At 39.1% G+C, this 14,141-nt stretch overlaps 1 protein-coding gene across 2 annotated transcripts in view; it reads left to right on the top strand.

The window, feature by feature from the left end:
• Positions 1 to 14,141, top strand: part of LOC125320035 (synuclein alpha interacting protein) — an 89,577-nt gene that overhangs the window by 40,391 nt on the left and 35,045 nt on the right. For both annotated transcript variants that reach the window (XM_048291969.1, XM_048291968.1), the window contains exon 3: positions 6,523 to 6,595. In XM_048291969.1, the coding sequence (XP_048147926.1) occupies positions 6,523 to 6,595 (73 nt within the window). The remainder of the gene's footprint in view (positions 1 to 6,522; positions 6,596 to 14,141) is intronic.

Here is a 14,141-nt window from a genome sequence, read left to right as displayed (position 1 = left end):
AACAAGGAAAAATCTAAAAGTACCTTCCCCTCTCCCCCCCACCCGCCTTTTCTCAGTCTCAACTTCACTCTGGAGTTCTCTGCCTTGCCACCTCGGTAAGTGCAGGGGGATAGGGGAGGATGGGGTTTGCATTCAGGTTATTACAGAGTGTCTCTGCCATTCCCTCCTCCTCATCCTCTTCATGCCTGTACCAGCACGGGGTCCCACCAACTGCAGACAGTCCTCTGTGACCTTCTCCAGTGTGAGTCTTTCCCACAGGCTGCAGTTCTTCATGGTCTGCACCAGCATGCGTCCTTTCCATGAGATACAATCCTTCAGGAAGAGACTGCTCTGGCATGGGTCTCAGAGAGGGACACTGTTCCTGACAGAAAACCTGCTCCTATGTGGATTCCTCTCCACAGGCATTAGTTCTTGCCAAGAGCCTGCTCCAGCACTGTCTTTCGACAGGCTGCAGGTTTCTTCAGGGCACATCCACACACTCCAGTGTGAGGTCCTCTGTGGGCTGAAGGCTGGATATCTGCTCCTGTGACTGTAGGTGAACTCTGCTCCAGCACCTGGAACACTGCCTTCCCCTGTTTCTTCACTGACGTTGGTGTCTCACATTTTTTTATTCCTCTCTCCCAGCTGCTGTTATGTAATGTTTTTTCCCTTTCTTAAACCGGTTATCCCAGAGGCGCTACCAATATCTCTGAGGGGCTCAGCTTTTGCCAGTGGCCAGTCCCACATGGGGACAGCCCCTGCTCTTAGTTTGCCACATAAACCAAATACAATCATGTGGGGTGGGCATCCACAACTTCTCTCGGCAACCTGTTGCAGTATCTCACTACCGCCATGGTAAAAAAATAGCTTTGTTGTAGTCAATCTAAATTGATGTTCTTTCATTTGCCCCTTGTCCTGTCACTACAGGCCCTGGAAAACAGTCTTTCTCTATTTTTCTCATAAGCCTTTTTAATGTATTGGAAGGCCATAAGAAAGTCTCCCTGCAGCCTCCTGTTCTCCAGGATGAAGAACCCCAACTCTCTCAGCCTTACTTCACAGAAGAGGTATTCCAGCCCCCTGGCTGTTTTCATGGTCTTCTTCTGGGCCACTGAACAGGTCCATGTCTTTTTTGCCTCAGCAACTCCTGAGATGGAGGAAGTACTCCTGGTGGACTCTCACAGGAATTAAGTCTGGGGGAGAATCACCTCCCTCACCCTGTTGGCCAGGCTTTTTGTGCAGCAGGATACAATTGGTTTTCTGGTCTGCAAGTGAGCATTGCCAGTTAATGTAAAATTGTTCATCCTCCAGTATGCCAAGTCCTTTTCTGCAGGGCTACTCTCTGTAACCAAGTCTGTATGGATACTGGGCATTGCTCTGACACATGGACAGGATCTTGATCTTGTTGAACTTTATGAGGTTCGCGTGGGCTCACACCACAACCCTTCCCAAAGTCCCTCTGGATGGCATTCCTTCCTCCTTCCCAAGGTCCTTCTGGATGGCGTTCCATCCCTCCAGCAAATCAACCACACTACTCAGCTTGGTGTCATGTGAAAATTTGCTAAGGGTGCACCTGATCCCATTGTCAATGTCCTTTGACAAAGATTTTAAATACTATTGGTTGCAGTATGCATCCTTGAGGGACACCACTCATTTTTGGGTCTCACTTGGAAACTGAGCTGTTGATTGTAACTTGTTGGACATGGCCAACTCCTTGTACACATATCCATCAAAGCTGTATCTCTCCAAATTAGAGGCGAGGAGGTAGCACTTGGATACAGTGTGCCAAAGGCCTTACAGAAGCTGAGGCAGATGACATCCATAGCTCTTGTCACTCCATTGTAGGAGGCCCCTGTCTTAGTCAGGCACAATTTTCCTTTGTGGAGCCATGCTAGCTATCTCTAATCACCTCTCTGCCATCCATATGTTTCAGCATAATTTCCAGGGGGATCTGTTCCATGCTCTTACTGGGCACTGAGGCATGGCTGACCTGCTAGTAGTTCCTGAGGCTCTTCTTTTTATCCTTGTTAAAAATCAGTGTGATACTCACTTTTATCCAGTTATTGGAGACTGACTGCTATGACTTTTAAAATATTATTGAGGGTGGCTTAGCAGCTACATCTCAGCAGCAACTCCATCAGGGCTCTGGAATGCAAATATGATGCATTTAGAAGATCTAAATGGTACAGTATATTTGTCTGTATTTCAGACAGCAGAATAGGTTTCTGGGTCTCTTGTTTATGTTAAACAAAAATAATATTCTGTCTGCAGTGACATTAAGCAACCCAGCTGAATATTTTCATTTATTTCTTCATGAATAACTGCTCCCAGAAAGGAAGGGGGAAAAAAAAAAAAGACCTTTAAGTTGCATTAAATGATAGACAAATTATCAAATGTATGTTTTTACACTTTCACCTTTTTCCTATTTCTCCTGATTTTCACTGTAAATTTATTCTTGCTCTGAAGTTTTATGCTGTTGGTATAGTTGCCTGAGGGGTTCCTAACTCTTTGATTGGAGTGCAGGATTTATATTGCACTGGCAAATTGAGCAACTATTGCAACTATTTTATTTTTTGGTTTACAGAAATAATACAAAATAACCTCATTTTGTACCTCTAACAGTGTTAGTGTTTATGTAGGTCCCCTTTGAAGCTAAAAGGAAGAATAACATATCAAGTGTCTATATAAGATGCTATCAACAACACATAGCAAAAGTTAACCAGTGCTCCAAAGATGCTCATCCTAGCTGTAAGAAAGACATTTATTTTGGGGAGGTGATATTTCCCACATGCACAGTACCAGTCTAATCTCTTTCCTTCTCTGTTTTTTGTTTGGAAGCTGCTTAAATTGTCACTACTATTGAGAAAAATCTTTCTGCGACATCAGGCCAAGTATTGTTCCTTTACTTTCTCTCAATATAGCTCGCTACTCCCAAATAAATGTCTCAGAAAGATGGTGGCATTACACAGTTAATAAATTAATAAGAAAATAAATTGTTGTAAAGTTACTAATTTAATAGGTTTTTAGTATCAATGAAACATTTTGTTTTCCACTATAGCAAATAAACTGAAATGAGACTGCTAAACTGTCTACTTGGAAACACTTGGAAAAAAATTAGCTGTAGGAAGGTGGAGGTGCCTGTTTTCAGTAACAAAATGGAAACAAAGAGCTGTGAATTTAAGAGCAGGACAAAGTCATTGGTGACTTGATCCAGTGGCGGTAAATGATTTGAGTTCTGATACTGCAAAAAGTAGGAGTTGGCCATGGTGCTTCATGCTTTTGGAGGTGTCACGGTTATGCTAATACGGTCTGAGAGTCACGCTATGCATACAACTTTGCACTTTGACTCCATTTAGGATACAACAGAATGTTGAAAAGTAACTTCTGTTTCTTAATTTACTTGGGTTTTTTACTGTTTTGTATATATTTCTCTGCTACTACTCACAATCAGTTATTTCTTCTTTCTGTTACTTCTTGGACACAAGTGCATCTGCAAGTGGTGGACAAGTGGCACAGAGCAGAGCAGCCCTATTAAAGACACTTAAACATTAAAACCACTTTTTCTCCTGTGTTTTATTTAAAATTTGTTGCATTAAAATTTGAAAACCATGTGAAATTTAAAAGGTTAACATTGTCATTAATTCAGATTCTGTAGTGCAGTGTTACATAATGAACAAATGTACTGTATTGTGAGGGAAGCCCCATTTTTCCCTGAATTAGCAGTGCCTGTTGAAAAAAGCTGGGAATATCTTGCATTTGCTTGTTACTGCTTCTTGTCTCATCTGCTATTGATACTGCTCTTCCATCTTACAAAGTTATTTAGGGGTTTATTAGAATTCATTGTTTTGGGTTGGACATAGGCAGGCATTAAATGCAGGAAAAGAACCCAGACCTCAAACAGTAATCAAAAATTCCATTACATGTATTACCTTAGGAACAAGCCCTTAGTTTGTTACTGAATGTCACCATCAACCACGACAGACTTTAATTAAATACCAAAGATCCCAGTAAGCATTGACTAACGAAGTGACATGATGTGCTCAGCTCTTACATTGTCAGTTATGCCCTTGGGCATGGCCCCCAACTCTGGCTGATGTGATTACTCCACTGGTGAAATGCAAGAAGTGGTGTTTAATTTTGTATGCAAAAAAAATTGAAATTATTGAATGACGAGTTGGAAGTAATTAATTTTAAATGCTGTTAAATAAACATTAAGTCTAAAATTCTGTTTCAGGGAAGGGTTGCAATCTGAGCCTCTTTTGATGTCCTGTGTAACCTTGAAATTTATGGTTGAAGAAAAGCTAGAAAATAGTACTGATGATTAGAACTGGAGCTAGAGTATGCAATAAATCAGTTCTAGTGGGAAGAGCTGGGAATGGATTGTTTTCATGGTTGGGAAAAGTCCACTTAAAAAAGTAATTTTTGTTGCTTCCTGGACCAAAAGCTGGTTCTTTACATTTTTGCACAAAATACAGAAGGCAGAAACGTAGATTTGCAGACATCTTTTTAAAGGTAGAAGTAAGTGGGAGGAAATCTGTTAATGAAATCAAAGCAATATTATTAAAATGCATAATAAAGTTATAAACATTTAATAGATTTTTGGCAGTGGGACAAGGTAACTGAATACATTTTAAAGCAATGTTGAAACAGAAAAAAATCTATTCTTCCAAGAAAGAACAGGAAAAAGACAAAAAGAAAGATGGCTTTCTGTTTTTGAAGTTGCTTGACAAAACACATAGCAATAGAATACAAAAGGCCTCTTTCTAATTGAATTACAAACTGTGTAATAGTTTAAACTGCAACAGCTGGTCTTACGAAGCTACCATATTCCTTGGAGACATGCTCCTTGGATTCTTTTAAGAATCTTACTAGACCAGTTCAACATTGCATTCTAAGTCTTTGTGCTGAAATAGCAAGATGTATAGCTAAACAGCTCAGGCTTTATTAAACAATAACTAAAGTGAAGTGCAGCACATGGTGTTTGTCCATGTCTGTGTTTAAGTTGTATTAATTTTTCTTTAGTAGCATCCTTCTCCCTGTCTCTGCTCTGTTCTATTTTGCTTTGGGCTGTCACATCCTGAAGCAGTCACAGCCTCATAGACAACCCCTTGTTTAATGGGGATTGGAATCACTGGGTAGATCTGGAGTGCTGCTACACATTTTAATTAATAAGTTCAGTGTCGATCCTGGTAATACTTATGAGGGTTTCTTCTTGAGATTGAGGTTTCTCAATCCCTGATGAATTAGGTTGGCAAGGAAAAAAGTAAGGCCTGGGAGGTTTTCTAGGCTTCATGAAGTAACTACAGTCATTTGAGTAACAGTCTTAAACTCACACCAGAGAAGTAAATTACTCTGCAATTGGTCACATGAGCTTGAATTTAGATTATTTAGAAGGAGATGGCCAGCTGTGCTTTAGGAACACATCAAACACTGAATGAGAAACTGTCAGCAAAAACCAGAACAACGTATCACCGTTTTTTTTGTGTGGAAAGTTCATATGGTTTTATATGTAGTTGTTTTTCTTCATTGGTCAACAGCAAACTAAATATATAACTAAAAATATCTGTTCCTTTGAAAACATATGGTGTTTATGTATTCTGAGAAAAATTTCAGTTGTGCTAATCCTAAATGCCTTTTTTCTGTTTTAGTTTCCAAAATACTGTTTTTAATAGTATAAGCAAAGTAATTGATATTTCTTTCACAGACATAATGATTTTCATTTGTTTAAGTGGAGATTCCTGTAATATTTAAGCATTTGATTAAGGAAGACTTGCTATAAAGCAACTGCATATCAGAATGTATGGTTTTATAACACTGGATCTTGTGTCTTTCCAAAGGTATTCCACAAGTTTATAAAGATAAAATTTCTGTTTAGTAAAATACCTGTGGCACCTGTGATGTTTTTTTCCTGTTTTTAAATTGCTAACTCAGAGAATAACATGCTGATTCATATCAGATGTGTTTTGTCATATCAAAATAATAATACAAGTTTGCTTTAGTAAAGCCCACGTTAGAGAAACAAGCCTGTCATCTGATATGTGTGGATACACACACCCCTCTCTGAAATCAGATCTTTACAGCACAAATATTCTGCATCTCTTTTACGTACTGGTTTGTGACAGTTCAAATTCTAATTTTTAAACATGATGATTGTTGTAGTGCAATCACCATAATAGATGCACAGGTGGGCAAAGTGAGACCCTTGAGGTTTATGGCGAAGCCTGGATGTGTTCTGATTTCCAATGTATCTCACGTTGTGTTGAATTGTGTTTGTGCCTTGAATAGTGGTGACCTGCAGGAAGGAAAAATCTGAGGTGAGGAGGTGCTTTGCTCTAACTTTGAAAGTGTGTTTTGTATGCCTCAAGGTGGGAAACAACAGCAGGTGCCATCTGCTTTTTTCATGCAACCAAAGAAGACAATCAGACTGCCAGAAGTACCCTTGGTCTGTAGATTTTGTTAGTATCCATGACATTTGAACCTCTTGAAAATCTTACTTTTTATCTTTTTTAATTACTACCTCTATACATTTTTTTTCCTTTTTTACAGTATTCTGTAACTTCTCTCAAGACCATCCCAGAATTATGTAGAAGGTGTGATTCACAAAATGAAGACAGATCAGGTATGATGCCCACTTCTGTCCACCCATAATTTTCTAGGCTTTTTTAAATCATGCGCAATTTGGCAACAATAGCTTCTTGGCAGTGTCCTGCTGTTTTGTTTTTTCTCATTTCTGTACAGTGTTCTGGAAACATGAGTTTCTTTTTTTCAACAGATGTTAGTTCATTAGAAGGAAAGAAAGTTCCAAAAAAGGATTTGGCTGCATGCAGATAAATGTAGGGCTTCATCTCAGCAGCTCCAAACCACAGTATGTGCAACAATTTACTTGAAAACCCGAGAAACCATTGGTGACAAGACGTAATAATGTAGGCGCCAATGAAAAAATGTTGGATACATTTACTACCCATATGGCCACGACCAGTCTGAGGGATTATGTTTTGCCAGAGTCTGAAACTGTATCAAGGATGCTACATGATAGAATCTACTCTAAGGCATACTGTAATAGTTAAGATTAAAGCTGAGTTTTTTAGTTTAATAGTGTAAACTAAATGAAGAATCATGGCATATAGATGAGAAGCAGCTGGAGACCTTCCCCCTGCCCCTGACAAAAAGTGCATTCAGTGTTGTTTTTCAATCTGTAAATCAGATTAATCCTCTTTTATTTTTCTCTTCCTGATGGAGGAGAAATGAATTGGTAAGAGAAGCATTTTTGTTGAGCTATGAAAAGTTTATTGTGCTTTTTGATCTTTTAATTGAACTTTTGTTAATGTTGTTTCATCAAGTACTTTTATAACAGAAATAGGAGATCTGGAATTCATGGGGTGATAGAAGGACTTCAGAGCCATGCTATACTTCAGTAACTTTTATTTCTATATTTCCTTTCAGACTTTTTTAAATTTCTAGTGTGTTTAACTTGAGTTGAAATTTTCTGATTGCTACTTCTTCTAACAGAGTCATTAAAGGCCAGGTCATCACATGCCGCTGTCCTTGGCAATAAAGAGAAACAAAACTCTCCTTACCGTATTTGCTTGCAAGTTACTGCCCACAGAGGGTATAGCAGTGATTGCACACACAGCATTACTTGTTGCGAGCAAAAGCAGGGGAGAAGTGTAAAAGGTGAAGACTCCACTCAATTTGCCCTATCTCATTCTACCCCAGTCTCCCCCTGTCCTCCCCCATGCTCCACTCCATATTCCCCTCATTCTTCCCATCCTGCCCCATTACACCCTTTTATCCTTCCCCTGCCTCATTCCTATCCCTTTTCTTCTCTGTCCTTCCTACCTTTTTGCTGGTTCTTCCCTACTCCCTCATCCCTTGCATTCTACCTGTTGGGGAAGATGAAACAGGAAAGCCTTATAAATATGATTGCCTGACAAAAGATTTTGGGAATATGAAAACTGCAGGCAACATCGAAATGAAAGCCACTTTTGAAATACCAGGTCTTAGTTACTGAACAACTGGAAAACAATGGTATGGCCGACTGAAGGTAATCCCCTCTTGATGGAACAATACCCTCTGCTTGCAAACAGGTCCAAGGGTCAGAGCAGACCCTACTAGCTCAGCAGAAGGGGTCCAAAGAGTAGTTTTTAGAAGTTAAGATGTAACACTCTATGGTAATATAAGAACTCTTATAGGCTGTATGTAAATGCTATAGGATTTGTATCTTGTATTAGATTGGTTAGTGACAATTAGAATATTCAGTACAGAAGATGATTTATTGTATTGTAACCAGGACTTCAGACATTCCTTACTACTTCTTCCACTCTTGCTCTCATTTCCACTCTTGCTCTTACACTCTCTCTCTCTCTCTCACCCGTTCACTCTCTTGCTCTCTTGGGCCTGCTCAGAGCTGAGTCTGGCAGCTCTGAGCAGTGCCCCTATACCCACGCCTTTACAATAAACCCCATGTGTCCCAAGACCTGCCTATAGAGATCTCCGTCTCCGTCCCGACCGAACCCGCCCGTAAACCTACACTACCAACTTCTCTTTTGTCCCAGCTCCTTCCCTTCTTCTTACCCATTCTTACTCCCATTCTCCCTACTCTCTCCCCATTTTCCTATTGTCACACCATTTCTCCACACTATTCTTCTCCCATTCTTCTCTCATTCCTCCTACCTCCTCCTCTCCTCTTTCCTCTTTTTCGCACACTTCTTCCCTCTTCTGCTCCTCATGCTTCCCTGCCATTCTCCATAGCATTTAATCTGTCATTGCTCCCCACATGCTCCCACCATTCTCTCCCATATTCCTCCTCCCATTCTTCTTTCTCCATTTAAAATTCAGGTAGTAGTCATAAAGTAAAATACAGACCAATAGTAAGGATTAAATACTAGTTATGAGCTCTTCCTTTAGATTGTGGGATGCTGACAACTTGCTGTGTATCTTTCTTGTTCCATGGTTGCCTCTGCAGACACATATTTTTCAATTATGATTTTAATTACATCAGTACTCATCTGTTCCCTTGAAAAGGGGTTGACAGAAGCAAATACAGAGATCGCTGGGAGACAGCAGTAGCTCTGGGGAGTCTGCCAGTGGAAGTTAATTCCAGATTGATTAAAAGTCTTGAGTAAAAAAGAGGCCTTTAGCACTGATAGTATTGTCAAAGTGGAAATAGTACTAAAAGCTGTTTTTTCTTGCTACTTACCACTTACTTTGATGAATAGGAGATGGTACTAAATTTTTTTTATTTTTAATCTGCTTAATCACTGAGTAATAATATAGTGCTGAACAGAAGTGTATCACTTTACATCTCTGTACAAACTTCAGTATTTCAAGTATCTTGAACTACTAACGGAGCTGGATTAGTCAACATTGTGTAAGGCCCAATTTGATGACTTCTCATAGTTGCTTTTGACATAGTCTTTTTGCCTTCATTCTACTGTAGATCATTAAAATAATGTTACCAACGTATTGATGTTGTGTGCTATTTTTTATGAAGATGGATTATATAATAAATCTTTCATGCTACAGCATGAAGAATTCATACTATTTTATATCTGTATTCCATTTTTAATTCAAGTAGTTACAAATATAAAATCTCAGAGGTTTTACAAAGAACTGTTCCAACTTTCTACCTCATACTGACTCCTGCTTTGTTAGGGGTTGCATTTCTGCTTTAAAACAGAGAGAACTGTGAAAGTAGAACTATCCAAGAATTACTTTTTCAGAAGAGCTAAAAGTTAAGCAGAAGTTGACCATAGATAAGATATGTCATAGTCTAAAAAGCAAATGTCTGTCATCTTTGTCTCAGGAAAATACTTAGTTCACTAAGACAGTTAAGACAAAATTATGGAGAAAGTAAGATTCAATTCTATACCTAAAATATAATTATATATATGGGCAACCATTTTCACCAGCATGATTGTTAGAACAAATTTAAACCAGACAGTTCATCATTATGGAATTACATTTATTAACTATATGGCTAATAATGTGGAAGTTCTACTATTAATTGTTTGCAGATAAGTTTGGTAAATAGCCCTGTAATTCCCATTTTCTTTCCCTCTTTCATGTAAACATTGAATAATAAGTTAGTAACATATGAAAGTATTTGGTTACATTGTTCTCAAATTACTCCAAACACTTTTAATCCTAGGCAAATACTGGTGTTTAGAAGTCAGTGTGCTTTCTCAAGCATTTCGCATAATTCCTTCAGCAGATTTTTTGGTTTTTTTAACTATTTCTGACTGCCTGTAACTTTTGCTCAAATTTGTTCTTTTGGAAAGGGAGGTATTAGAAAATCTGACAAATATTTTCCCAGCGTGTAGTTTTTCCTCCTTGAAATCCCGCCATCACCTCCCTTTAGTGAACAGCACTGGCTGGTGGTGTGTATTGTTGGGAAGGTCCTGTTCCTTCCTCACCCTTTTGCAAGATGTGCATGAAAGTCGTGCAGCAGCACAATCTCAGTCCTGACTCAGAATCAAAGAATCACAGAACATTCTGAGTTCGAAGGTACCCACAAGAATCATCAAAGTCCAGCTCTGGGCCCTGCACAGGACACCCCAAGAGTCACACCATGTGCCTGAGAGCGTTGCCCAAACACTTCTTGAGCTCTGTCAGGCTGGTGCTGTGACCACTTCCCTGGGGAGCCTGTTCAGTGCCCAACCACCCTCTGGGTGAAAAACCTTTTCCTGATATCAAACCTAAACCTCTCCTGACAGAGTTCTATGCCATTCTCTTAAGTCCTGTCACTGGTCAGCACAGAGACAACATCAGTGTCTGCCTCTCTTGCTTCCCCTCATTAGAAAACTGCAGAACTGCAATGAGGTTTCCCTTCAGTCTCCTCTTCTCCAGGCTGAACAGACCAAGCAACCTCAGCCACTCCTCATATGGCTTCCTCTCAAGGCCCTTTACCATCTTCGTTGCCCTCCTTTGGACACTCTGTAATAGCTTTAGATCCTCCTTATATTGTGGCACCCAAAGCTTCACAGAGGCCTTAAGCTGAGGCTGCCCCAGTGCAGAGCAGAGCGGGACAATCCCCTCTCTTGCCCGGCTGGCGATGCTGGGCCTGATGCACCCCAGGACATGGGTGGCCCCCCTGGATGCCAGGGACACTGCTGAATCATATTCAAGTTGCTACAGACCAGGACTCCCAGGTCCTTTCCATGGCTCTGCTCTCCAGCCCCTCATTCCCCAGTGTGTCCATACACCCAGGGTTACCCCATCTGAGGAGCAGAATGTGTCACTTTCCCTTGTGAAGCTTCATACAGTTGGTGATTGCCCAGGCCTCTGATGTGTCAAGGTCTCTCTCCAGGGCTCTCTGTCTTCAGAGGGAGTAAACAGCTCCTAATTTTGTATCATCTGCAAACTTACTATTCCTTCAAGTCCTGTGTTCAAGTCCCTTATGACTTCTCTGAGTCCTTCTCAGATTTAGGGAATTCTGATTTGGGAAAATTCCAAGGCATCCTTGGAGCCAAAATATATGTGCCAGTGCCCCCAGATTATAAGGGGAAAGATATATGGGACTGACAAAAAATTGCAGGGAAAATCATGGTTTATCCACAATAAAGTGTGATTAAGGATACTTGTTTTTTCTACAATCATGCATCAAGGTAACAGTCTTTTAGGAAGCATAACCACTAAGGTGGACATTAGCTCAGTTGTTTAGTGCAAGGTGCTAATTAACTGAAAGATTGCGGGTTTAAGCCCTGTACAGGCCGTTCACTTAAAAGCTGGACTCAATATTCCATATGGGTCCCTTCCAACTCAGAATATTCTGTGATTCTGTCATTGTTTATCTTCAAAGATAGAAAATTAAAGAGTGTAGTTTAGAAATCGACCTAGCTAGCACATTTTTCCTGAAATGAAGTGTTAGCCAGAGTGCCCATTGATTTCCAGCATTGTTTAACAGACTGATGACCTGAAACAGAAATCAGTCCTTTATGCTTTTGTTATTAACCATGAAATTGGTTGCTTTCTTTCTGCGCAAATTTTCTAAGGACACTTGAACAAATGGTTCAAGACATCTGTGTTCAACAAGCTTCACTGAACCATGTCATTGTTGAAGTATATTCTGTCATCTGTGATGACTTTCAGTTGTCATTAAATGGATGTTTCAAATGAAGGCAATATACTACTTTAGATCTTTATTCACAGATTGATAAGAACAAATTCATCTTTAATGTCCAGCAGTTACCCTTCTGCACTGCTTTATTCATTCCCAAAGTAGCTGCCATTTGAAAATATATTCAAAATACTAGTTTCATAATTGAGAAAAATAAATAAATCAATGAACAAAAAATTACAGAAAAGTTCTGTCTCAAGCTCTTGGTAGTTTTTATTTGTATGATAAAATAAAATAATATTTGATTTGGAAGCAGTGTTAAAAGGCATCAGTTTCACAGATCTGTTCTCCAAATATCTCCCAGGTAAATATGTCTGAAACAATACAATACTGATTGGATCATTCCTTGGTAGAATACTGAGGAATTTTCTTAGTAAAAAAACAATTGTGTTATCTACATACAAGGTATTTTCCTACCTAAGTTTTGCATCCTTCCTCTTCCTTTTTCATGCATTTTGTGCCAGAATGACCTCTTCTGGTTTTTTTATTAGAACTTTGCTTGCTACCTTCCTTTTACATCCATAGAACAGTCTACGCAAAGTAACCCAATTTATTAATTTCAAAATTTTCTTTGCCTTTCCTGTATTCTCTACTTTAGAATGACAGCTTTTGTCTTATTCTTCTTCAAGCCAAGATAAGACAAATATTCATTCACTGAGACTCAAAATGTTTGAATTACCTGAAAAAGATGCACTGTTATTTAAAAACGTAAATTATTATTTACCCTGTATACCCTTTCTTTCTTCTTTAGAGTGACTTGAAATTCCACTAAAATGGGAACAAACCCTCTCCGTTCTTATCTGTCCAGGGTTGTTCTTTAATTCAGGTTCTCATGCTCTAGAGTTTATGTTAAAGAGCTCTAGTGTGTATTCCTGGTACAGGTTATTGATATATTAAAACTGTAAAACAGTGCCACCTTCAGTTAAAATGAATTCGGTTAAATATGAATTTTGTGGTATTAATAAAGGAGTAAATAGATATTCAGATCTGGCTCTGATTATCCATCGATTTGTAAGAGACACCCCTTCCTCTATCACATGGAGCCCACATTCTGCTGCCAGTGTTGGAGATACATTGGTGATAACAACCATGAGTTTTCTGAGTTTCCCTAGTGTATTCAACACCTCAGCACCTGTATATAGAGTCAGAATCACAGTGCTTTAAATGGAATTAATGTGAGTCTTAATTGATTCAAGAGTCTCTGCTGAAGGCATATCACAAGGAAGAAGTTCAGACATTTCTTTCAGATGACAGTAAAGCTCAAAATACGAAACTTTGGGTAGACTTACTGCAGGCCCCCTCTCAGTATTACACAAGCAGTATGTTGAAATAGTGCATTAAAAAAAGTATGGGCAGTTGTCAATGCTATTCACAGACTTTCTTAATGTAAAACACGCCATTGTTATTTTCATTATACTCAATTAATGATGGTTAATGTCCATTAAAAATTGACAATTTAGAGGTGTTCTGATGTTTAGCATTAGACTGTAAGTATCACAGAAACTGCCTGTCACAAGGGTAAAGTTTCATCTTTGCATGAGGTTGTCTTGATGGTTGGAGAAAACTCATTTACCTGTAGTTCTACAGATGCTTGTATACCAGATAAAATTCCCCCTCTCACCTCCCCATGCTCTAGACATACAGATGATCGAAAAATACTCTGGAGTACAAAAAATGCTTCCAACTGGAAACATGTTATAAGGGTCAATTTTGATTCCTGAAAATAGAATCAGATGGGGATTAAATTGAAAGACAAGTTGCTTCCTGACTGCCCTCTTTTCTGCTTATTTGCCCCCAGTAGTTCTCGGACATGTGTAAGTAAAGAAATAGATTAAAAAAACAATAAATAAACCTGCAGGCCTCTGGATTCATTTGCGTTTTTTCTTCCTCAAGAAGAACAGAGAGCACAATATATGGTGAAGAACTACATTTGCAAATTTGACCCTTGCAGGTTTTCATCAGAAAAAGTTTTTTTTGTGCCAGAGAAATACTTTGGCATGTCAGGTTTATCAGCAGCTAACATTTCTTTACTGATGTGAATAAAGCC

This window comes from Corvus hawaiiensis, chromosome Z (assembly GCF_020740725.1).
Source record: "Corvus hawaiiensis isolate bCorHaw1 chromosome Z, bCorHaw1.pri.cur, whole genome shotgun sequence".
In the NCBI taxonomy this organism is placed as follows: domain Eukaryota; kingdom Metazoa; phylum Chordata; class Aves; order Passeriformes; family Corvidae; genus Corvus; species Corvus hawaiiensis.
Note: the sequence above shows the minus strand (reverse complement) of the source record. Positions and strands in the feature narration are given on the sequence as shown.